At 48.9% G+C, this 26528-nt stretch overlaps 1 protein-coding gene across 1 annotated transcript in view; it reads right to left on the bottom strand.

Moving 5' to 3' along the window:
- Window positions 1–18063: 18063 nt before the first annotated feature.
- TMEM88B (transmembrane protein 88B) overlaps window positions 18064–26528 on the bottom strand; it is a 52478-nt gene continuing 44013 nt past the window's right edge. The window contains exon 2 of the mRNA XM_060259331.1: window positions 18064–18333. Within this exon, the coding sequence (XP_060115314.1) occupies window positions 18064–18333 (270 nt within the window). The remainder of the gene's footprint in view (window positions 18334–26528) is intronic.

Here is a 26528-nt window from a genome sequence, read left to right as displayed (position 1 = left end):
GGCCACTGTGTGACACAGAACGCTGAACTGGATGGGCCATTGGCCTGATCCAACATGGCTTCTTTTCTATTCTTATGTCTGGAGCGGTGATGCTCTGTATTCTTGATGCCTGGAGGGCAACAGTGGAGGGGCTTCTGAAGTTCTAGCTGCACTAGTGGACCTCCTGGTGGCACCTGAGTTTTGGCCACTGTGTGACAGAGTGTTGGACTGGATGGGCCACTGGTCTGATCCAACATGGCTTCTCTTATGTCTGGGGCAGTGTTGCTCTGTCTTCTTGGTGTTTGGGGGGACAACAGTGGGAGGGCTTCTGAAATTCTAGCCCTGCTGGTGGACGTCCTGGTGGCACCTGGGTTTTTATCCACTATGTGACAGAATGTTGGACTGGATGGACCATTGGCCTGATCCATCATGGCTTCTCTTATGTTCTGACATTCCTTTTCCTCCTGGAGAGCTGATCTTTATCATCTGGAGATGAGTTCTGGGAGATCTCCTGACCCACTTGGAGGCCAACAGCCATAGCAGGGGTATCTTTTAAAAATTCTATCATTTGGGTGTCACCCTCCTGCTCTAGCAGTCTAGAAGGTGGGTGGGTGGTTGAATGCATGTTCTGTTTATGGGCATGTGCATCATCACATGCACAATAACATCCAAAGCACCATGCAGCGTTCTACCAGTCATTTCACAGCTGGCTTTTCTCAGCTGGCGTTTTTGTTTTGAATTGTTGATCGCCTGCTAGAGAACCATTATTTTTTCCAAGGGAGTCTTTAACCAAAAAGAACAAACAGCCCCTTTGTTTTTGGATCAGTGCAGCAGAGCAAGCTACAGCCAAATATATCAATGTGGGGTAGAATAGACAGGGAAGAGACGTCTCCCATGTGTGGTAATGATGCTGTCTGTCTCAGAGATCCTTACTGTGGAATGGGAACAGTGCATCAATGCATCCATTAAGTTTTAATCTATGAAATGCTGGAGCATCTTGTAATTATCTGCTATAGGTTAAACACTGGGATGGCCAAACGTGCTTAACATAAGAGCCACAGAATAAACAACAAATCTTTGAGAGTTGCAAAACAAGAATGTCAGATGTTTGAGAGCCGCAAGACAGGAAGGAAGGAAGGAAGGAAGGAAGGAAGGAAGGAAGGAAGGAAGGAAGGAAGGAAGGAAGGAAGGAAGGAAGGAAGGAAGGAAGGAAGGAAGGAAGGAAGGAAAATAGATGGGGGAGAGGTTGAAAGAAAGCAACTTTAAATGCATTCTCCAAGCTGCTGACTGGCTTGGCTTGGAGAAATGCTTTAAAGAGACAAATGCCTTCTTCAAGCCAGCTGACAGGGTGGCGGGGCCTTCGAAAGCCACACAATATGTGTGAAAGCTGCAGTTTGGCCACCATTGGGCTAGCACAGGGGTGGGGAACAGTGGCTCTCCAGATGTTTTTTGCCTACAACTCCCACCAGCCCCAGCCAGCATGGCCAATGGCTGGGGCTGTTGGGAGTTGTAGGCAAAAAACATCTGGAGAGTCATTGTTCCCCACCCCTGGGCTAGCGCATGGTAGTGGGAAGTGCTGTCAAGTTGCAGCTGACTTGTGGAGACTCTGTAGGATTTTCAAGACAAGAGATACACGGGGTGGTCTGAAACTGGTTGGCCACTGTGTGAGACAGGATGCTGGACTAGATGGACCCTCACTGGTCTGACCCAGCAGGGCTCAACCGATGTTCTTATGAAAGCCTCAGCCTCTCTGCGCTGTTGTTGGCCCTCCAGAGAAACTGGGTGGTCACTGTGTGAGACAGGAGGCTGGCCTAGATGGGCTGTTCCAGCAGGGCTCCTCTTATGGTCTTATGAGGTGACAATCGCTTGTTGACTGTCTTCATGAGGCTTCCCCACCAAGACCTTTCTGGGTGGCCTTCTACCCCTTTGGTACAGCTGTGGCTAGAATCATAGAGTTGGAAGGAACCTCCAGGGTCATCTAGTCCAACCCCCTGCACAATGCAGGAAACCCACAAATACCTCCCCCTAAATTCACAGGATCCACATTGCTGTCAGATGACCATCTAGTCTCTGATTAAAAACCTCCAAGGAAGGAGAGCCCACCACCTCCCGAGGAAGCCTGTTCCACTGAGGAACCACTCTAACAGTCAGGAAGTTCTTCCTAATGTTGAGCCGGAAACTCTTTTGATTTAATTTCAACCCATTGGTTCTGGTCCTATCTTCCGGGGCCACAGAAAACAATTCCACACCATCCTCTATATGACAGCCCTTCAAGTACTTGAAGATGGTGATCCTATCACCTCTCAGCCGCCTCCTCTCCAGGCTAAACATCCCCAGCTCCTTCAACCTTTCCTCATAGGACTTGGCCTGCAGACCCCTCACCATCTTTGTCGCCCTCCTCTGGACCCGTTCCAGGTTGTCTATATCCTTCTTAAAATGTGGTGTCCAAAACTGAACACAATACTCCAGGTGAGGTCTTATCAAAGCAGAACTGCCTTCTTCATTGGCTTCACATCTGCCGCCAAGGTCCTCTTCCTCAGTTGTGCAGATAATTTACAGACCCTTAATGGCCAATGTGTCCCTCATGTCACCCCATCACCTCTAGCCCAGCTAGGGTTCCCAAGTCCCCCGCAGCTGCTGACAGGGGGCTTTGTGTGAGCACGCGTGATGATGTCACCTGAACTGATGTATTGCCCCAGGCACATTGCATGGGGACGCTTGAGGGATTCACAGGAAACTATGGTTTTGCAGGGATGCTCGAGCATTCCCCCCAAATTGCTAGAGTGTCTCCACACAAAATCATAAAGTTCCTGCAAATTTCCAGAGCGTCCCTGCATGACGTGGCTGGTGCAATATGTTGGTTTGGTGTCATGGTTAAGTGTGCGGACTCTTACCTGGAAGAATCGGGTTTGATTCGCCACTCCTCCACTTACACCTGCTGGAATGGCCTTGGGTCAGCCAAAGCTCTGGCAGAGGTTGTCCTTGAAAGGGCAGCTGCTGTGAGAGCCCTCTCAGCCCCACCCACCTCACAGGGTGTCTGTTGTGGGGGAAGTAGATATAGGAGATTGTAAGCCACTCTGAGTCTCTGATTCAGAGAGAAGGGCAGGGTATAAATCTGCAGTCTTCTTATCTGGGAGAACTGGGTTTGATTCCCCACTCCTCCACTTGCAGCTGCTGGAATGGCCTTGGGTCAGCCATAGCTCTGGCAGAGGTTGTCTTTGAAAGGGCAGCTGCTGTGAGAGTCCTCTCAGCCCCACCCACATTCCAGGATGTCTGTTGTGGGAGGAGAAGATATAGGAGATTGCAAGCTGCTCTGAGTCTCTGATTGAGAGAGAAGGGTGGGGTATAAATCTGCAGTCTTCTTCTTATCTGGGGGGAACCGAGTTTGATTCCCCACTTCTCCACTTGCAGCTGCTGGAATGGCCTTGGGTCAGCCATAGCTCTCCTAGGAGCTGTTCTTAAAAGGCCAGCTGCTGTGAGAACTCTCTCAGCCCCACCCACCTCACAGGGTGTCTGTTGTGGGGGAAGAAGATATGGGAGATGGTGAGCCGCTCTGAGTCTCTGATTCAGAGAGAAGGGCAGGGGATAAATCCACAGTCGTCGTCTTCTTATCTGGGAGAACCAGGTTTGATTCCCCACCCCTCCACTTGCAGCTGCTGGAATGGCCTTGGGTCAGCCATAGCTCTTGCACGAGTTGTCCTTGAAAGGGCAGTTGCTGTGAGAGCCCTCTCCAGCCCCACCCACCTCACAGGGTGTCTGTTGTGGGGGGAGGAAGATATAGGGGAGTTTAAGCCGCTCTGAGTCTCTGATTCAGAGAGAAGGGCGGGGGATAAATCCAATATGTCTTCTTCTTCCAGGTTCTGCACACACTGCATGGCAACAGGGCTCTTTGTGGGGCCAGAATCCCTCTGGCGGCCTCTTCTCTGCCAGCAGGTTCAGGTCTACCAAACCGGAGGATCCCCCAACTAGGGCTGCCTATCCCCCGGGGCCGGGCGGGGGTTCTCCCACATTGGGCCGGCAGGGGGAACCTCCCCCAACATCGCCGGTGTGATGACGTCTCCTGGAAGTGACATCATCACGCCAGTGACGGCACTCGCTGGCCGCTCTCGATGTTTCCGGGATAACTCTATGGTTTCCCCGGACACTCTAGCAATTTGGGAGGGAAGACTCTATCGTCCTTGGCAACCCAACCCCCAACCCCAGCAGGAACTTGGCAGGTGAGCTGATCACACCACAGAGCTGAAGCTCAGCATTCGTAGCTCTTCTTCCTCCCAAGCAGTTCCAGGGTTCTTTATTATGCTCCTTAGGAACCCATTTGCCTTCCTTCTCCCTCATGTGCCATTCAGGCCTCGATAGCTCCATCCATCATCTTCCCTAAAGTTCAAGGAATATGCATTTGTACTGAACAACCCTTGGGGGGGGGGGGCAGGAATCTTTTTACATCCAAGCCGGTGCCAAAGAAATGATAGGGCCACTTTTTTATTATTAGAAATGGTGCATGACAAATAGACTGGAGCTGCTTAGCTCAGCACTGTGGAAAACGTCGAAGGGGAAATGGAGTGATTCATGGCTCAGCGTTTCTTAAAACGATTCCTTTTTGTTCTGCTAGGGCTGCCCTGAATTGGTTTTTCCTCACACAAGACCTTGGAGAAGGAAAGCGGCTGTGAAGCTACAGGTGTTCCAAATTTCACTCAAGTCCACCTTTTCGCACTTGTCCGCAGCACCTGCTTCCGTCTTCAGTCTGCAACTTTGGAGCTGTTTATAGCAGGGGTGTCAAACATGCAGCCCGGGGGCCAGATCAGACCCCCGGAGGGCTCTTATCAGGCTCATGAGCACTTCACTGTCATCTGCTTCCTTCTCTCTCTTGCTTCCTTCTGCATCACAGCTTGCTTTGCCAGGCTTGCTCGATCGCACAAGAGCGACAGAGTCAAGCCTCTCTTTTCTCCATTGGCTGACCAGCACGTGAAGCAACGTATGTACAATAGCTCACAATGCCCAGCCTCGCTAGTGCAGAGCAAAAAAAGAACTGCATTGATCCGAAAGCAAAAGTATTTCTCTGTGGATCTGTGAAAAGATGCTTGTGGAGAGATCAGGCTGATGAAGGGACGAGAACGAAACCGTAATTTGACCTAGGAGTGTGGTCCCTTTTCTCTCTCCAGTGGAATTTTTTTGATTCCTTGGTAGCAGCATGGAAGACAGCAGGACATAGAGACGTGCACAGGAAGCAGGCTTTGCCCCATATACGGAGCTTTGTGGACTTTTTCACCGATAGACTTCTTCCATGATTGCGTTTTATAACCAGCTACTATTCTGGGAGCATTAGTGTATATTTAAATGTTGTTAAGTCTTTGTCACTTAACTATATGTTTGTACACACTTTGGTGGGATAATGTATATCCCCTGGAGAAAATGGTTGCTTTTCAGGGTGGGCTCTGTGACATTCAACTCTGCTAAGGCCCCTCCCATCTCCAAACCTCGCCCTCTCTCAGCTCCACCCCCAAAGTCTCCAGGTATTTTCCAACACAGACCTGACAATGCTATAGTGGAAATCCAAATAGCTCTTGTATAAGATCTCCAGTGAATGAAGGAAGAAGATGAAGATACTGGATTTATATCCCACCCTATACTCTGAATCTCAGAGTCTCAGAGCGGCTCCCAATCTCCTTTACCTCCCCACCCACACACACACCCAACAGACACCCTGTGAGGTAGGTGGGGCTAAGAGAGCTCTTGCAGCAGCTGCCCTTTCAAGGACAACTCCTATGAGAACTATGGCTGACTCAAGGCCATTCCAGCAGGTTCAAGTAGAGGAGTGGGGAATCAAACTGAAAGAACTCAAAGTTGAACTTGTGGATCTTCTAACAAAAATCTGTAATCTTTCATTGAAATCTGCCTCCATTCCTGAGGACTGGAAGGTAGCAAATGTCACCCCCATCTTTAAAAAAGGTTCCAGAGGAGACCCGGGAAATTACAGGCCAGTCAGTCTGACTTCAATACCGGGAAAGTTGGTAGAAACCATTATCAAGGACAGAATGAGTAGGCACATTGATGAACACGGGTTATTGAGGAAGACTCAGCATGGGTTCTGCAAGGGAAGATCTTGCCTCACTAACCTGTTACATTTCTTTGAGGGGGTGAACAAACATGTGGACAAAGGAGACCCGATAGATGTTGTTTACCTTGACTTCCAGAAAGCTTTTGATAAAGTTCCTCATCAAAGGCTCCTTAGAAAGCTTGAGAGTCATGGAGTAAAAGGACAGGTCCTCTTGTGGATCAAAAACTGGCTGAGTAATAGGAAGCAGAGAGTGAGTATAAATGGGCAGTCTTCGCAGTGGAGGACGGTAAGCAGTGGGGTGTCTCAGGGCTCGGTACTGGGTCCCATGCTCTTTAACTTGTTCATAAATGATTTAGAGTTGGGAGTGAGCAGTGAAGTGGCCAAGTTTGCGGATGACACTAAATTGTTCAGGGTGGTGAGAACCAGAGAGGATTGTGAGGAACTCCAAAGGGATCTGTTGAGGCTGGGTGAGTGGGTGTCAACGTGGCAGATGTGGTTCAATGTGGCCAAGTGCAAAGTAATGCACATTGGGGCCAAGAATCCCAGCTACAAATACAAGTTGATGGGGTGTGAACTGGCAGAGACTGACCAAGAGAGAGATCTTGGGGTCATGGTAGATAACTCACTGAAAATGTCAAGACAGTGTGCATTTGCAATAAAAAAGGCCAACGCCATGCTGGGAATTATTAGGAAGGGAATTGAAAACAAATCAGCCAGTATCATAATGCCCCTGTATAAATCGATGGTGCGGTCTCATTTGGAGTACTGTGTGCAGTTCTGGTCGCCGCACCTCAAAAAGGATATTATAGCATTGGAGAAAGTCCAGAGAAGGGCAACTAGAATGATTAAAGGGCTGGAGCACTTTCCCTATGAAGAAAGGTTGAAACGCTTGGGACTCTTTAGCTTGGAGAAACGTCGACTGCGGGGTGACATGATAGAGGTTTACAAGATAATGCATGGGATGGAGAAAGTAGAGAAAGAAGTACTTTTCTCCCTTTCTCACAATACAAGAACTCGTGGGCATTTGATGAAATTGCTGAGCAGACAGGTTAAAATGGATAAAAGGAAGTACTTCTTCACCCAAAGGGTGATTAACATGTGGAATTCACTGCCACAGGAGGTGGTGGCGGCCACAAGTATAGCCACCTTCAAGAAGGGTTTAGATAAAAATATGGAGCACAGGTCCATCAGTGGCTATTAGCCACAGTGTATGTGTGTATATAAAAATTTTTGCCACTGTGTGACACAGAGTGTTGGACTTGATGGGCCGTTGGCCTGATCCAACATGGCTTCTCTTATGTTCTTATGTTCAAACCCGGTTCTTCCAGATAGGAGTTTGCACACTTAACCACGACACCAAACTGGCTCTCTTAAAATTGCAGGCTGGTCTCTTAAAATTGCAGGCTGTGGCACTGAAGCCTGGAATTTGTAAGCACTTTGCTTTGTCAGGTGTGTAATTAGCTGGTCTCACATGGCCTTCTTTATACACACACATTTTATTGGAAAATAAACAGTTTCTGCTTTCGTGCTTCCTCAATAGCGGTACGGGGGTGGGACTCATTCCTGACTTCACACCTGCACTCTCATTCTTGATTTTGGTCCCCCTCCTGCCTCAAATTCTGCTTTTGGTCCCCCTCCTGCCTCAAATTCTGCTTATTCTAAAGGTGGAGACCAGTGCTGCATTATTTTTAGATCAACACGTTAGTCTGAAGGCTGCATCATTGTGTTCAATACAAAACATACCCTTTTCTCTCTTGGGATCAGCTCTGAAGAACCATTTGGACATATTTTTTCCAGGTGAAAAACTGCAGGGGTGTCCTATTGGTTAGTATCCATGTAGCCACGACCTCATTTCTGAAACGCTGGAACCCTTTTGTAACAGTTCTTTAAAAGTTTCTTTCTTTGACCCCTGTATCAAAACCTCATATGGCACGTTTTGAGAAGCATCGGAAGACATGAGATATCTGAAATATTTGCACAAACATTGCTTTTTACTCTATCTACTTGGAAGCAGCTTTTGGCAATAGCATAGCCACCCATCATATAGAAGATGGGAAAGTTGTCCAATGTCCCCAGGCTGGCTAGATGCTACAGATTTCTAATGCCTGCTGCTATTGCATTAGATCTTTTCACGAACTCTCCTCCGTGACCGGAACAGCAGCACCACTGTAGAATAAGCCCTAGTAGTAGGGTTGCCAACTTTGGGTTGGAAAATACTTGAAAATGTTGGGGGTGGAGCCTTGTGAAGGCGGGGTTTGGGGAGAGGAGAGATCTTATTGGTATATATTGGAGGGTTGCCAATCCCCAGGTGGGAGCAGGGGGCCCCCCAGTTTGGAGCCCCTCCCCCTGCTTCAGGGTCATCAGAAAGCGAGGGTGGGGAGGGAGAAGTCTGCTGGACACTCCGTTATTCCCCATGTAGACTGATTCCCATAGGGTATAATGGAGAATTGATTTGTGGGTATCTGGGGCTTGGGGGGGGGCTGTTTTTTGAGTTAGAGGCACCATATGTCCAGCATAGCATCTGGTGCCTCTCCTCAAAGAATCCTCCAAGTTTCAGAAAGATTGAACCAGAGGGTCCAATTCTATGAGCCCCGAAAGAAGGTGCCCCTATCCTTCATTATTTCCAATGGAGGGAAGGCATTTAAAAGGCATGTGGTCCCTTTAAATGTAATGGCCAGAACTCCCTTTGGAGTTCAATTATGCTTTCCACAACCTTACTCCTGGCTCTGTCCCCAAAGTCTCCTAGCTCCACCCCCAAAGTCTCCTGGCTCCACTCCCAAAGTCCCTAGATATTTCTTGAATTGGACTCAGCAACCATAATATACTGCCCTAGAGTCCATCTTCCAAAGCAGCCATTTCCTCCAGAGGGATTGATTTATGCCATCTGGGGAATCAGCTGTAATACCAAGAGATCTTCAGGCAGCTCTTGGAGGCTGACAAAGTGATCCTGGAGTCTGTCTGTCTGCCTCTCTCTCTCTCTCTCTCTCTCTCTCTCTCTCTCTCTCTCTCTCTCTCTGTTTGCAACAAGTTATTGCCCACTAAGGTTGCCAGCTCCAGGTTGGGAAACACCTGGAGATTTTGAGGGGTGGAGCCTGAGGAGCATGGGCTTTGGGGAAGGGAGGGGCTTCAGTAGGCAGGGCTGGATTAACAATTAGGCTGAGTAGGCACTGGCCTAGGGGCCTCCACACCTTTAGGGACCCCGGGACAGCTCCTCCTCTCCCCCTGTTTCCCCCCTGCTTGCAGCCCTCCCAGCCCGCATGCGCAGCCAGCAACTGAGCTGCTCTTTGCCCGACTTGCCTGGTGCGGCTGCTGCTGGCGTTTTCACCAAGTTTGCCTGTCTCTGCCTCTCCCCTGCAAAGGGGCTTTTGAGAAGGTGCCTGCAGGCTGCAGCGGGGGCCGTGGGCAGTGGGGCAGGTGCTCAGATTCTGAGATAATTTGCAAGGGGGCCCCCAAGATTTTGACTGCCTCCAGGCCTTCACAGGGTTTAATCTGGCACTGTCAATAGGATATCATGCCAAAGAGCCCATCTCCCGAAGCGGCTGTTTTCTCCAGGCGAATTGATCTCTGCAGCCTGAAGATCAGTCGTTATCCTGGGAGATCTCCAGCTAGGACCTGGAGGTCGGCAACCCTATGCTCACAGCTTGGCTCGCTAGGCCTTTCTAGGGTTGCCAAGTCCAATTTAAGAAATATCTGGGGACTTTGGGGGTGGAGCCAGGAGACTTTGGGGGTGGAGCCAGGAGACATTGGGGTGGAGCCAAGATCAAGGCTATGACAAGCATAATTGAACTCCAAGGGAGTTCTGGCCATCACACCTTTTCAATGCCTTCCTTCCATAGGAAATAATGATGGATAGAGGCACCTTCTTTTGGGGCTCATAGAATTGGACCCCCTGGTCCAATCGTTTTGAAACTTGGGGGATATTTTGGGGAGAGGCACTAGATGCTGTACTGAAAAATTGGTGCCTCTACCTCAAAACACAGCCGCCCCCCAGAGCCCCAGATACCCGCGGATCAATTCTCCATTATTTTCTATGGGAATAAATCTCTATAGGGAATAAGAGAGTTCCCAGCAGACATTTCCCTCCCCTCCCCGCTCTTTCTGATGACCCTGAAGCAGGGGGAGGGTCTCCAAACCAGGGGATCCCCTGCCCCCACCTGGGGATTGGGAACCCTAGGCCTTTCTCAGCCTGTGCTTATCGAATCCCCTGATCGACAGTCTTTTCTCCTCTCGAATCTATCCGGGCTCTCCGCCAGCCCCTCACATGTGTTCGTGCTGCTCTGCAAAGCACCGGTTAGGGAAAATATATAGCGGAGGAGCGGAAAGGCCTCCCGCCTTTGTGAAGGGCAATGGGCTTGATATTGCACCAGACACCTCTGAAATATTGATGAACCTCGAACCAATTTCAGTCTCCCAACGGCTATAAATTTGTTTGCCGTTAAGGTGCCGCAGACTTGGTGAGCGCCTGTTGTTGTTTTATCTCCTTCCCGTTTACTTGGCGGCCACCCGTTGCAGATAGATAGGACCCTGCACTTCTCCAGATGCGAATCTGGAGACTCTACCGCATTGCGCGCCAACCTGTTCCATTACTCTTTGCAGAGGAGATCAATGGAATGATAAAACAGAAAGGGGACTGCTTTTCGGCGCTGGATGGAAGCTGCGGTTCTCTAAGAAACGGCAATCTAACCGGCACTTTTATTCCTAAAATGGGAAGTACCGGGTATACTTGTACGTATTGTGTTGTTGTTGTTTTTTTAAATGATTTTAATTTGTTTTGTAATAGTTAAAAGCTACCAGGCAGGCCTTTCTGGGTCAAAAGACAAAGCAGGAACAGAAAAATATAATCCCGCCCCCCTAAAAAATTGACTGTAGTCTCTCTCAGCACTGACAAAAATTGGCTAGGGACCCAGATTCAAATCTGCACACGTGCATGCAGTTCCTTGGACGATGTGGAGCCGGTAACTTTCTCTTTCTCTCTCTTTCAGCCTGACCTACCTCATGGTGCAGTTAAGAGAATAAAAGGGAGGAAGGGGGAATAATATACACCAGAGGTGGCCAAACCAGAGGAGAGCCAGTTTGGTGTAGTGGTGAAGTGTGCGGACTCTTATCTGGGAGAACCGGGTTTGATTCTCCACTCCTCCATTTGCACCTGCTAGCATGGCCTTGGGTCAGCCATAGCTCTGGCAGAGGTTGTCCTTGAAAGGGCAGCTGCTGTGAGAGCTCTCTCAGCCCCAGGTTCACAGGGTGTCTGTTGTGGGGGAGGAAGGTAAAGGAGATTGTGAGCCGCTCTGAGACTCTTCGGAGTGGAGGGCGGGATATAAATCCAATATCTTCATCTACCTCACAGGGTGTCTGTTGTGGGGGAGGAAGGTAAAGGAGATTGTGAGCCGCTCTGAGACTCTTCGGAGTGGAGGGCGGGATAGAAATCCAATATCATCATCAAACTGCATGATGGCTCTTTCACATCTACTGTACGGCTCTTGAAGCCCCCACTGCCCCATCAGCTGGCTTGGAGAAGGCATTTGTCTCTTTACATCACTTCTCCAAACCAAGCCAGCTGGCAGCTTGGAGAATGCATTTAAAAGAAGTAGATTTATACCCTGCCCTTTTCTCTGAATCAAAGTCTCAGAGCGGCTCACAATCTTCTTTATCTTCCTCCCCCACAACAGACATCCTGTGAGGTGGGTGGGGCTGAGAGAGCTTTCCCAGAACCAGTCCTTTCAAGGACAACCGCGAGGAGCTATGGCTGACCGAAGGCGGTTCCAGCAGCTGCAAGTGGAGGAGTGGGGAATCAAACCCACTTCTCCCAGATAAGAAGCCACACACTTAGCCACTACACCAAACTGACCTCTCTCTCAAAATAAAAGTTGCTCCTTTCCATCTTCCTCCTCCCATCTATTTTCCTTCCTTCCTTCCTGTCTTGCAGCTCTCAAGAGCCAGTTTGGTGTAGTGGTTAAGTGTGCGGACTCTTATCTGGGAGAACCGGGTTTGATTCCCCACTCCTCCACTTGCACCTGCTAGAATGGCCTTGGGTCAGCCATAGCTCTGGCAGAGGTTGTCCTTGAAAGGGCAGCTGCTGTGAGAGCCCTCTCCAGCCCCACCCACCTCACAGGGTGTCTGTTGTGCGGGGAGGAAGGGAAAGGAGATTGTGAGCCGCTCTGAGACTCTTTGGAGTGGAGGGCGGGATATAAATCCAATATCTTCATCTACCTCACAGGGTGTCTGTTGTGGGGGAGGAAGGGAAAGGAGATTGTGAGCCGCTCTGAGACTCTTCGGAGTGGAGGGCGGGATATAAATCCAATTTCTTCTTCTTCTTCTTCTTACGAGCCTTCCTCCCTGCCCCTATTAACAGTCAAGTGGGAGACCTGCCTTAAGTGGCTCCGATTTATACATATTTCCCTGGTACATCAGGGGTGGCCAACGGTAGTTCTCCAGATGTCTTTTGCCTACGACTCCCACCAGCCCCAGCCATCAGCCATGCTGGCTGGGGCTGATGGGAGTTGTAGGCAAAAAACATCTGGAGAGCTACCCTTGGCCACCCCTGTGGTCCATCATCCAGCTCAAAGCTCAAGAACTGGGACTCCTCGACTCAGATGTGGGCTATTCATGTATCGCCTCAAAGGTGCAATCCTTGCCCAAGTACGGTGGCGGAGTGGAGGTTCTGTCGCCATGGAAATGCAATTTCCCCATTAACCTGATTGGGAAGTCTTGATTTGCTGGCACTTCCTGTTTTGAATTGATGGAGTTCTTGAGCTGAGCCTCATTCTGGATGTCGGAAAGCAAAGGAGAAGTGTACATGCAGACGGTTGTGACTAAATTTAGAGCCAGCTCAGTGGCAGAGCACATCCATGGGATGCAGTCATTCCATGGTTCAGTCTCTGGCATATCCAATTAAGGGATCTTGGGAAGAAGGAAGAGGAGGAGGGGATTGGATTTATACCCCACTCTTCACTTGGGAGTCTGAGAGTGACTTACAATCTCCTTTCCTCTCTCTCTCCACAACAGAAGGAGGTGGAGCTGAGACAGCTCTTTCGAGAATTGCTCTTGAGACAACAGCTCTGCTGAGAACTTGTGACTGACCCAAGGTCACCCAGCAGCTGCACGTGGAGGAGTGAGGCATCAAACCCGGTTCTCCCAGATTAGCGTGAGCGCTCCTAACCGCTGCACCAAACTGGCTCTCTAAACCGGATGCTTGCCTGTGCCCCTGCCTCCCCTTCTGAACCCCTTGCAAATAAACAGTGGAGAAGCACCTGGAAGCTTCCCGTTCGGATGGAGCCCTGCAGCTCTGCAAATTTAAAGAGGCAAGGCAACACCTGTGCCCCCCTTCCCGTCAAGGAACACCACACTTGGCAACAAAAGAGGGGGATGAACAAAGGAAATAGATTTAAAAGATCCTCTTTAATGCTCAGCCAGAGACTGTAGGAAGATCAGGCATTGCACAAGGGAATTGTACGGCTGGCGCTCACAGATCCCCGACAGACACACAGCAACAGCAGCTGCAAGAATTACACAGAAGAGACTGAAGGCTGGCGACAAGCAGTCACACCGATTCGAGGTTGGGAGCATCAAGTGCGATGCAGGAAATCGTTCCTTGGAGTGCAGCCATTAAACGATAACAGAGAACTCACGAAGGGCTGAAATAAGCACAAAAGCTGCCCTTCCCCTCTCCGGCTCCCATTTTATGGGCCCCCAAAGGAGCAGGGGGCTTAGCATCTGCTTTTTCTCGGAGCCGCATTATATAAAGCAATAATTCTGATGGCTCCCCACTAAAGCAATGAGCACACAACATCCTTCAGTGCACCTTCATGTTGCGCAGTGAACTCTAACATGCTCCCTTTTTCTTTTCTTTTTTTTAAAGCCAGGGAGCTTGCCGCCCTGAGCCTGCTTTGGTGGGGAGGGCGGGATATAAATGCGAAATAAATAAATAAATAAAAATAAAAATTGCCAAAGACAAGTTTTCAGATCTGGAGAAAGCATGTGATGCAGTTTTTCTCAGGGCTTTTTTAATAGCAAGAACTCCTTTGCATATTAGGCCACATCCCCCTGATGTAGCCAATCCTCCAAGAGCTTACAGTAGGCCCTGTACGAAGAGCCCTGTAAGCTCCAGGAGGACTGGCTGCATCAGGGGTGTGCGGCCTAATAAGCAAAGGAGTTCCCATTACAAAAAAAAAGTCCCGTTTTTTCTATTTCTAGAGGTTACCATTGAAGTGGCTGTACCTTAACGGCCATGAGATTCATTGCCCTGTTTCTCCACCCCCACCGTCTCCCATCATATGGTTGGACGTGCACGATTGGAGCAATGCATATTCATCAAGTCAAGAGTTTGCACACACGCTAAGCATTTGTGGAGGGGAGCGCAGCATGCAAACTTGTTTCTGGCAGCGATGGTATGTGAGCAGGGTGGAGAAAGCCTTCTGGTTTGGATGTGCCTTTAAATGCATGGTTTTACGGGTCTTCCTCTCAGCAGTCTTTTAGAAAGCGAAGCAGCCAAAGATATTTTGGTGGCTGAGACAGAAAACCCGAATGATGCCCCCTCAGGATGTGAAAAATGTAATAATTTAAACACCTGACAAAATCTGCCATCTGCTTGCTTCAGGGTGAGTTTAAGCCCTGCTTGGAGAAGGAAACAATGCTGACAGGATGGTTAATCTCTCTTCCCCAGAGCTCTCTATCTGTGCTAGGGTTTACCATTGCTAAAGCTGCTTTTTTGTGTGTGAATTTGGATTTTCCATTGGACTTATGACCTTTGAAAGATTTTTTTTTTTTTCACCCACAAGGTCCTTTTTTGCCCTAAATCCCCCCACAATCCTGACAACAGCTGGTGTGAACTCTTCTAGAAAAGTCCCAAGTGATACTGTGTTCAGGTTTCTTTCCCAGTACACAGGGACTTTCTCTGTTAGAAAAAGCAGAAGTGGCAACTCTACCTTTTCTTGGACAGGAGGATTCGGTTAAAAAATGTGTATTTTTAATGTCCTTCAATCCTCTGTGAGAATTTTGGCAATTAGAGTCAGCAGTCTTCTGTTTTCACCATCTATTCATTTATCGCAGTGGCTTCCAAAATGTGTTCCAGGATTCCCTGTGATTCCTTAGGAGTTTTTCAGGAGTTCTGTGAGGAGAAAGATAAAAATGGCGGACCGCCTTCCCTGAAAAGATTACTATCCATCTTCCTTGACAACAGGCAGACAACAACAGTGTTGAATTTGGTAATGTAATACTCTTAGTTCACACAGGGCAATGTGGCTCTGTATAAAATGTGCCATCTGCCTTGGCATAGCCTCCATTAGCCTCCATTGGCTGTCTATCTGGCATGTCAAGCTTTCCTCAGCCGAGAAGTCAACTTGGAAAAGGTTCCCTTGAAGCAGAAAATTTGAACGTTGCTGCTGTTCTCTGTGGATTTCAGACAGAATTTCTGTCCTTGGCTTGCACCACTCAGTTATGTTTTCCATGACTTGAGCTGTGTAGAGACTTAGCGTGACGATGAAAGTAGAGACTGCAAAGAACCAGGTGGAATCTTCAAAATGGCGGCTGGCAGTCTACTCTAGCTGATTCCGTTCCTGAGGTCCAGACTGCACATGGCAGTAAATGATCCATTTGTTTAAATCCAATTGCATAAAAACAGATAGTGGAGGTATATTTTTTAGAAGATAAAGGGGCATATAGGTGAGGGGTGCTGAACTCACTCCCTGCCCCTCGCTTATCCCCCATCTCTCTCAGGCCTGGTCTGCCTATTTAGCATGAAGTGACAGAATTCTGAGGTGATAGTAGGGACCTCCTGCCCTAGACCTTTGGCAACCACTGATGCTCAGTAGGGCAGCAGAGGGGAGAGTGGACAGGCCAAAACAGCATCCTGCAATTCTAATCTGACACTATAACTGGATGTGATGTCACTGGGTGACAAGATGATCTAAGATTCACCAGAAGGTATAGTTTTTTACCACAGAGTTTATGAGGGAATCCTAGAGTACCCTGCAACACTATAATATCACTTCCGGTTAACCAGCCAGATATGACATCGTAGGACATTGTTTACATAAGTCCCACCCACCCCAAGTCTCCCAGGGTCGACAGCCCTTGTTTGGCAAACTTCAGGGCTTTTTTTGAGCAGGAATGCACAGGAACTCAGTTCCGGCTGGCTTGGGATGTCAGAGGTATGTGGCCTAACATGCAAATGAGTTCCTGCTAGGTTTTTTCTACAAAAAAAAGCCCTGTGAAAAACAATGGTTATGTCAGGGGGTGTGGCTTAATATGCAAATGAATTCCTGCTGGGCTTTTTCTGCAAAAAAAAAAGTCCTGGCAACCTTAGTTGGTTGAAAGGACTGTAACTGTTCAAATTTCAGGGAAAGAGGCTCGTGCTAAATGGTCCATCATGTAGAAACTCATTGCATATTGAAATTAAGAAGACCGCAGATTTATACCCCGCCCTTCTCTCTGCGATTTATAATCTCCTTTATCTCCTCCCCCCACAAGAGACACCCTGTGAGGTGGGTGGGGCTGAAAGGGCTCTCAAGGACAACCTATGCCACAGCTATGGCTAACCCAAGGCCATCCCAACAGCTGCAAGTGGAGGAGTGTGGAATCAAACCCAGTTGTCCCAGATAAGAGTCCACACACTTAACCACTACAGCAAACTGGCTCTAACAAATCGGGGAGAAAGGTTCTATTTTAACCCTTTCCCACATTGTACTGGTTATCTACTTACAAGGAATTACTGAGCATTTAGTGACAGGCAGTCCCGTCCCCTGCTGTCTGCAATGGTAAAATCCATTCCACCACCTCAACACTCGGTCACCTCATTCCACCACATGAGTAGACCAGGCAAGCTCACATTCAATATCTGAACAAGTCTGAGGAGAAAAGAGAGCGGGAGGGGGAGGGGAAATAAACCATGGGCAGGTGAGGGTTTAGCACTGAAGCCTACCCTCATTCCAGATGTCTTTGTGGCAGTCCAAGGTTGAAACAAAGTGACACAAAGTATCAAGTCTTATTTGAGCAGCAAAGTCGGAATATGGGGATTCCTTGTGGATTATCCCACCCACAACTACAATTAAGGAGAGAGTTTGTGCCAAAGGCCCATAAGGTTCATCAACCAGAAAGTGGGTTTCTACACATTCTAAAGAGCTCCCTCAGAGTTCGAATGGATAAAAGGAAGTACTTCTTCTCCCAAAGGGTGATTAACACCTGGAATTCACTGCCACAGGAATTGGTGACAGCTACAAGCATAGATGGCTTCAAGAGGGGACTGGATAAACATATGGAGCAGAGGTCCATCAGTGACTATTAGCCACAAGGTATAGATGGAATTCTGTCTGGGGCAGTGATGCTCTGTATTCTTGGTGCTTGGGGGGGCACAGTGGGAAGGCTTCTAGTGTCCTGGCCCCACTGGTGGACCTCCTGATGGCACCTGGTTTTTTTGGCCACTGTGTGATACAGAGTGTTGGACTGGATGGGCCATTGGCCTGATCCAACATGGCTTCTCTTATGTTCTTCTATGGAACAGAGATCCATCAGTGGCTGTTAGCCAGAAGGTATAGATGGAAAGAGCACTTTGTCTGGGGCAGTGATGCTCTGTATTCTGGGTGCTTGTGGGGGGAGCACAGGAGAAGGGCTTCTAGTGTCCTGGCCCCACTGGTGGACCTCCTGATGGCACCTGGTTTTTTTGGCCACTGTGTGATACAGAGTGTTGGACTGGATGGGCCACTGGGCTGATCCAACATAGGTTCTCTTGTGTTCTTAGAGTACTTCTTGTAATCCTTACAGCAGCCCTATAACACAGTCCAAAATTATTATTCTTAAAACTTGCTTGCAGACAAAGCTGAGAAAAGAAAAGCTCAGCTAAACTCATGGCTGAGGCAGATGCTAAACGGGGGGTTTCCCACAGAATGTTCCGGAATCACCATGTGAGGCCAAGTGCGCCACAGCTGAGGGAGGCCGAGTGGCAAAGCTGTGCTGTGCGGTTATAATTCTGTTTGTCATTTCTGTCGTGCCTCACAAAAATCAGTCTCAGGTAGCCCTGGTGAGTGGGTGAGAAGGGCTTAAACCCAGGCCTTGACTTGCGTGTTCCATGCCTTGGCGCAGCCACAGATGCCCCCTTCTTCATACCACTGCCATTTCACCCCCTTGTAGACAGCCCGGGCATAAGGCTGGAAGCACATGAAGAGGCGGAGGCGCCTTGCCAGGCTGCAGTAGAGGGCCATGGCCACGACTATGAGGGGGGACATGATGACAAAGCCGAGGATGATCAGGGCAGAAGAGCTGTTGTCGTCCAGGATGGTCTTGCAGTAATAGGCTGTGGAATGGAGCACCTGCGGAGGGATAGAGAAAAGGTGGATCAGAAGACTGGTGGGGAGAGTTGCCATCCTCCATGAGGGGCCTGGAAATGTCCCAAATTTGCAACTGATCTCCAGAGAGGACAAAGATCAGTTCCCCTGGAGAAAATGGCTGCCTTAGAAAGCAGACTCTGTGACAGGGGCATCAAACTCATTTGTTATGAGGGCCAGTTCTGACATAAATGAGACCTTGTCGGGCCAGGCCATGGGTATCATAAAATGTAATGCCAGGAAGCAGAGATATAAGCTTTATAAAGGACTCAGACAAACACAATTAGATATTTTGTTTTAAATTAAAACATGCTTAAAACGTTAGCACTTGGTCTTAATGGTGCTTTCTTTGTATCTCTCCCAGGGAACTGGGCAAAAGCAGCTCTGGCTCTTTCCTTCCTTCCTCAGGGGACCAGGAGGGGGAGGAGCCTCAGCCAATAGAAGGAATAGAGGCTTAGCTCAGTAGCTCTGCTGTGCGATTGAGAGAGCCTGGCAAAGCAAGTTCTCCTCTCCCCCCCCTTCCTTCCCAAGGGAGGAGCCTCAGCCAATGGAGAAAATAGAAGTTTTGCTCTGTAGCTCCCATGCAATTGAGCAAGCCTTGAAAAGCAAGCTGGGATGCAGAAGGGAGCAAGAGAGAGGGAGAAGGAAGCAGATGACAGCCAGTTGCTCCAGGGCCTGACAGTTGACACCGCTGTTCTATGGCATTGTACCCTGCTGAGGTTCATGGATTTTCCAACATCGTCCTGTCTAATTTATTGAAAAGATCTTTCCCCAAATGCCCAATTTGATCCAAAAGCACTGTTCTCACACTGCAGAGTAAATGTATGTCTGGGACTGGGTTGTATCCCTCTAACCTGCTGGTGAGAGATCACAGAATGGAATGTCCCCTACCTGTCAAGCATGATATTTCTGGTTATTGAATCGATATGTATTCTATACTCATCTATCCCTCCTCTCTTCCTTTTCTGAATAAAGACTCTCCTTCAAAGCCTCCCCCACCCCAACCTGGTAACTCTCAATGATTCAGGATATGCAAGTAACCTTGTCATTGTAAGTAAAATGCCTCTCCCACGAGTTCCCATCCATATGTCTTATCAGTAAGCTAGGAATGTGTGGGAACCAGGAGAAGTTGTAGTGACCAAATGAATAGTTGATAGTACCCTTTGAACCTTCTATGCAATTCACATCTGTGTGTTATGCTTTTGAAGCTATCTGTAACTTTGCCTTTGAAGTCGCCTTTAAGATTACGCGCTGTGTGAAATTCTGTATCACTTCCAAGGTATCGTTCCTTGGAGCAAGTATTGGATTATCAATAAAACGAGTCTTTGATTTAAACAAAAGCTCGATTATTCAAAATGATGCTTGACACCACCCTGCTAAAAGGAAAAAAATCCCTGCATGCAGAAAGTAGCTCATCGTCTCCTTAGGCTAGAATCCTCTCCTTGACGTGTTTTGGCTACATATCGTGTCCAGCCGTTTTGTTTTGACGTGACCTTTGAAACAGATTCCGCTTGCTGGACACAGAGAGCTAATTCACTTCCTCCGATGCCCTTTCTTCTAATATAATTCATGCTGACTTAATAATGGCGGAGTTGAAGCCCAAGGTCAGAGTGTGGGAGATCTTTTTTTTTTTTTTCAATCCAGAAGGCAGGCAGACATGCAAAAACAGTTGGCTTCTCCAAGCCGCCCTAGCAAGAAATGCTAAGAGACAATTTCACCACCAGCTCCTACACGTTGAACTTTTTAAAAAGAATTAGATCCGTGAGGGTCGGCTGCCAGCAAAGCTTAATTGAAAGGTAGGTCAATAATGATGGGCTAAACTTCTGGCCCGGGTTCCCAGCTGCCAGGAATCGATATGGAGTAATAATGACTGAGAGAATGATTTTGCAGGAAGGAGAGGGTCTTGGCATGATAGGAATGGCCTTTCTGGTTCAGATGAAAGGTTCATCTAGTGGCCAAACTGGCTTAACGTAACAGCCACATAGAGTAAGCATCAGATGTTTGAGACTTGCAAGGCATGAACATCAGATGTTTGAGAGCCACAAGACAAGGAAGGAAGGAAGGAAGGAAGGAAGGAAGGAAGGAAGGAAGGAAGGAAGGAAGGAAGGAAGGAAGGAAGGAAGGAAGGAAGGAAGGAAGGGGTGGAAAGAAAGCAACTTTCAGAGCATTCCCCAAGCCATTGGCTGGCTTGGCTTGGAGAAATAATTAAAGAGAGAAATGCCTTTTCCAAGTTGGCTGTCAGGGCAGTGGGGGCTTCGAGAGCCACACGATATGTGTGAAAGAGGCACATGTGGCTCCCGAGCCACAGTTTGGCCACCCCGATCTAGCTCCATGTGGTTTCAGCAGAGGCTGACCCAAAAGAGCCAGTTTGGTGTAGTGGTTAAGTGTGCGGACTCTTATCTGCGAGAACCGGGTTTGATTCCCCACTCCTCCACTTGCACCTGCTGGCATGGCCTTGGGTCAGCCATAGCTCTGGCAGAGGTTGTCCTTGAAAGGGCAGCTGCTGTGAGAGCCCTCTCCAGCCCCACCCACCTCACAGGGTGTCTGTTGTGGGGGAGGAAGGTAAAGGAGATTGTGAGCCGCTCTGAGACTCTTCGGAGTGGAGGGCGGGATATAAATCCAATATCTTCTTATCTTCTTCTTCTTCTTCTAAAAGCCCACGTAGAGAGATCAAGGAGCATTTCAAAGAAAAGGTGGGTTTAGAGCAGGACCCTTCAGAAAGAACAGGAAGGCAGTCTCGATACCTTAGATCCTTTTCAGTCCGGCTTTCGTCCGGGCCATGGGACAGAGACGGTGCTGGTCGCCCTCATGGATGATCTCCGGCGACATCTGGATCGAGGTGGTGTGGCGGTATTGCTGTTGCTAGACCTATCGGCGGCGTTCGATATGGTCGATCACCGGCTGCTGACCCGTCGCCTCGCCGACACAGGGATTCAAGGGCTAGCCTTGCAGTGGCTTTCCTCTTTCCTCGAAGGTCGGGGACAAAGGGTGGCAATTGGGGGAGAGCTGTCTCAGAGGCACCCACTTAACTGTGGGGTGCCTCAGGGGGCGGTCCTCTCTCCAATGCTATTTAACATCTTTATGCGCCCCCTTGCCCAGATCGCCCGGGGACATGGGCTGGGATGCCATCAGTATGCTGATGACACCCAGCTCTACCTACTGATGGGAGGCCGGGCCGCTGATGCCCCTATAGATCTGGACCGGGCACTGCAAGCTGTTGCTGATTGGATCAAGCTGAGCGGGCTGAAATTGAATCCAGCGAAGACAGAGGTCCTTTGCCTAGGTCGCAGCACCCCGGAAGGAGAGATTCCCCTCCCAGCTTTTGACAGGACGCCATTGGCACCAGTGCGTGAAGTCAGGAGCTTGGGAGTGCTATTGGAGTCCTCCTTGACAATGGAGGCCCAGATAGCGGCAACTGCCAAATCCGCCTTTTTTCATCTTAGATGGGCAAGGCACTTGGCCCCCTTCCTGGAGCGAGGTGACCTGGCAACAGTGATCCATGCAACGGTCACCTCGAGATTAGACTACTGTAATGCCCTCTACATGGGGCTGCCCTTGTACCGAACGCGGAAACTACAGCTGGTGCAGAACGCAGCAGCCAGGCTGCTAGTGGGACTACCCCGGTGGGAACACGTGTGGCCTAGGCTGCAGGAACTGCACTGGCTGCCAATTGTGTACCGGGTTCGTTACAAGGTGCTGGTTATCACCTATAAAGCCCTATATGGCCAAGGACCTGCCTACCTTAGGGACCACCTCTCTCCATATGTTCCCCAGAGGGCACTGCGTTCCAGTTCACAAAATCTTTTGGAAATCCCTGGGCCTAAGGAGGCCAAACTTAAAATAACTAGGGAGCTGGCCTTCTCCATAAAAGCGCCCCAATGGTGGAATCAGTTACCGGAGGAGGTGCGGGCCCTGCGGGACCTCAACCAGTTCCGCAGGGCCTGCAAAACCGTCCTCTTCCAAGAAGCCTTCAAGACGTGACCAGACTGAATATTACGCTGCCTGTATAAATAGAGACTGTAGCACCACCATATAGTTTTTAGCTTTTTAACATTAATTTATATTTGTATTTATATTTGTATTTATATTGTGTATTGATTTTACCTGTATTGTCATATCATGATACTACATCATGATAGATTGTAAGCCGCCCTGAGCCTGCCCCGGCGGGGAGGGCGGGGTATAAATAAAACTTATTATTATTATTATTATTATTATTATTATTATGGCCACCCCACAACCAAGCTGGTACTAAATGTACTTATCTAGGGTTTCAACTCCAGGTTGGGAAATCCCTGGAGATTTGGGGAGGAGCCTGGAGAGGGTGGATCTGGAAGGCTGGAGGGCTCCCAAATTTACAACTGTGTCTCCAGACTGCAGCAATCAGCTCCCCTGGAGAAAATGGCTGCTTTGGAGGGTGAACTCTCTGGCATCATATTGCATGGAGGCCCCTCCCCTTCAGAAACCCTGTCCTCCCCAGGCTCCACCCCCAAAGGGCCAGGACCATCCAGGTCTGGAGTTGGCAGCCCTGATTCCTTGCCAAAGGTTTTGCAACAGAAAGCCGTATTGATTGGGAAGAAACAAGCAGAGAGGGTTTTTTTTTTAAGGGTTAGCTGCAAAAGACAGTAACTGAGCTAAGAAGCAATTAATCTCAGGACTCATCCTGTGTCAGTCAGTTAAGTTTCAGTCTCATAAAGGAAATGAGATGGCAAAATGAATCCATCCTTCGACCTGGGCTCCCCAGGAGGCGGCCTGCCTGCCCCTGTGTATATTTAATCTCCAGGCTGACAGCCCGTCTTGATGTATTGCCGGGAGGCGACTGTGCTTGTTGGATTAAAGGTTTAATTATCCATTATGTCTTCCTGCACGTCCCTCTTCCTGTTTAATGGGCCAGCAAGAATCCCGGCCAGCGTCTCCAGCTCAGAGGCTTTGGAACTGTGGTCCAGGAAACCCTGGGATTCTTTGGAAACTTTTGCTCCATGAGAAGATTGGTAATGACTTTCACATCTATCAGTCATTTCTTGCCATGGACAAACAAGTTGTGCCCCTTCCTTCTGTCACAGATCAGAGAAAGCAATTGCAAAAGCCGGGAGATTCTCTGGTTCAGTGCAAGAGTTTCCAGGTTGGGAAATTCCTGAAGAGTTGGCAGATGGACCCTGAAAAGGGCAGGGTTTGAGGAAGGGAGCATGGCACAATGCCATAGAGTCCACCTTCCAAAGCAGCCATTATCTCCAGGGCAACTGACCTTTGTTTGGTGTAGTGGTTAAGTGTGTGGACTCTTACCTGGGAGAACCAGGCTTGATTCCCCCACTCCTCCACTCGCAGCTGCTGGAATGGCCTTGGTTCAGCCATAACTCTCGCAGAGCTGTGCTTGAAAGGGCAGCTTCTGGGAGAGCTCTCTCAGCCCCACCCACCTCACAGGGTGTCTGTTGCAGGGGAGGAAGGGAAAGGAGATTGCAAGCTGCTCTGAGACTCTGAAATTCAGAGTGGAGGGTGAGTAATAAATCCAATATCATCATCTTCTTCTTTTTCTTCTTCTGGGACTGGAGATCAGTTTGTAATTCCAGGGGATCGCCAGATCCCACCTGGAGGCTGGCAACCCCAGCAGAGGAAATCCTCCCATTATCTGGGCCCATGGCTGTAAAGGGCTTTCAAGGCAGGGACCAGCAACGTGAATAGAATCTAGAAGTGACCAGTATCACTGCTTTTGGCGACTACAGATTGGGGAAACGGTGCCACGGGGCGAGTGAAGATATCCTCCCCTTCTGGCATGGTTGTGATCCAAATTGGTGCTCCTCACGGCTCCCAAGAATCCTAAAAATTTCAGTCTTCCATTACCTTATCTGTCCTGATTCTCAGGATTTTGCAAAAAAAAAATAATATTGCTGCCCCAAAGATGACAGGAGGCCAAAAGAAATGTTTGTTTTTGCTGTCGCCGATGACGGCTCATTCACGCCTCTTCCAGCTCTCCTCAAAATTATTGTCCGCCTTCAAAAAAGAACCATCAGCCTTTCTCTGAAAGCTGCTGTTGGATCGATACTGTTAGGACGCCCACAAGAAAGGGAGAAGGGAGAACTCTCTCTCTCTCTCTCTCTCTCTCTCTCTCTCTCTCTCTCTCTCTCTCTCTCTCTCTCTCTCTCTCTCGCCACGGTGATGATTTAGCTTAATTTCAGCTCCCCTGTTTATTTGTTTCAGTCAATTTTTCAGCCGCACTGGAGCACCCAAAAAAAGCCTCTACGTTGTATTGACTTTGGGGGCAAATTGCCACGTATGTTTTCAAACTGTCCTTGACCTTAATTGGCCCTGCCAAATCTGATTGACTGTGATTTTTATTTGCTGACTTCAGCAAATGAGATGGAGCTTCATGATGTCAGCCATCTTAGGGCACTTTCACACATGGAGGAGGAGGAGGAGTTATACCCCACCTTTCACTTCGAGTCTCAGAGCACCTTACAGTCTCCTTCCTTTCCTCTCCCCACAACAGACACTCTGTGTGGGAGGTGGGCCTGAGAGAGCTCTCAGAGACTGCTCTTGAGAGAACTGTGACTGACCCAAGGTCACCCAAGCTGCTGCATGTTGAGGAGCGGGGAACCAAACCCGGTTCTCCAGATTGCCACTCAGAACTGCAAATGGATTCTGTCATTTTACCCAGAAAAATCCAGTTGCAAAGCGCATTGAAAGTGAATTATTTAGTGCAGGTGAAAGCACCCTATGAGAGTTTCTTGGATGGGAGCACGTGGCTCGTTCGACCAATCAGCAACCACCAGGCGGGCGCCAGGATCCTTTGGGTCTATGCTCTACTGCCCCTTGTGGGGAACCAAAATACTACAGGCTTAAGGAGTCTCAGGACTGAGCTGTCGTTCCACCATAACTCTGTCCACCCAGCCTGGCCGTAGCCCTCCCTCAACCCAGCAGGGTTTAGGCCAATCTCTGTTCATCTCTTTCTCCGGTAGGGTTGCCAGCTCCAGGCTAGGAAATTCCTGGAGATTTGGGGATGGAACTTAGAGAGGGCAGGACTTGGGAAAGTAGGGGGGGGCAGCAAGGGATAATGCCACAAGTCCACTCTCCAATTCAGCCATTTTTTCCAGGTTAACTGATCCTTAGCCTATCCTGCTCCACTGGATCTTGGAAAACTCCACTATCTGGTGCAAGACCTTGGAACTTGTCAGAGTGACTCAATTCACCACAGAGCGTCTTTCCAGGCAAGGGCTCTGTTCCCATCTCCCCCACCTTTGGAACTTATCCTCCAACCTACCTTGGACTGCTGTTCTCCCTTCTGGTGCTTTTTTTGAACGGTAGCTGTTGCATTTGGCAGCTGAGCTTTTTATCTATTTTTGGATGTTGTAACTTGGGTTGCCACGTTCCCCCCCCCCCGCCCACTGGCAGGGGGTGGGGGTTTAGGGTCACCAGCCTCCAGGTGGGGCCTGGAGATCTCTCGCTTTTGCGACTGAGCTCCAGCTGGCAGAAATCGGCTCCCCTGGAGAAAAGGGCTGCTTGGAAAGGCAGACTCTAGGGCATTGTACCATGCTGAGGCCCCTCCCCTCCCCAAACCCCGCCCTCTCCCAGATCCACCCCCAAAGTCTCCCAGTGTTTCCCAGCCCAGATCTGGCAACCCGAGGGAGGGTAGGGTTGCCAGATCTGGGTTAGGAAACTCCTGGAAATTTGGGGATGGAGCCTGAGAAGGACTTCAGTGGGGTGTGGTGCCATAGAGTCCACCCTCCAAAGCCCCCATTTTCTCCAGGGGAACTGGTCTCTGTAGTCTGAAGATGAGTTGTAATTCTGAGAGATCCCCAGGTTCCACCTGGAGACTCACACAACAAAAAATGAAAGCTAGTGATCAATTTAATAAGAAGTATATAGAAACCAGTCCAAATGTCCAAAACATGTACATTCAAGTCCCAAAGTAGTGTGGTGACAAGCCAATCGATTAAGTACTTGTTTCTTTCCAGTCTTCATCAGACCTGGGACCAATATTGATTCAATGATATGGATTTTTTTACACAATTTTCAAAAAAGAGGGACGCGGAGTGTCTCCAGCATCAATTTCACCTCGCGTCCCTCTTTTTTGAAAATTGTGTAAAAAATCCATATCATTGAATCAATATTGGTCCCAGGTCTGATGAAGACTGGAAAGAAACAAGTACTTAATCGATCGGCTTGTCACCACACTACTTTGGGAC

Source organism: Heteronotia binoei, chromosome 18 (genome assembly GCF_032191835.1).
Source record: "Heteronotia binoei isolate CCM8104 ecotype False Entrance Well chromosome 18, APGP_CSIRO_Hbin_v1, whole genome shotgun sequence".
Taxonomy (NCBI): domain Eukaryota; kingdom Metazoa; phylum Chordata; class Lepidosauria; order Squamata; family Gekkonidae; genus Heteronotia; species Heteronotia binoei.
Note: the sequence above shows the minus strand (reverse complement) of the source record. Positions and strands in the feature narration are given on the sequence as shown.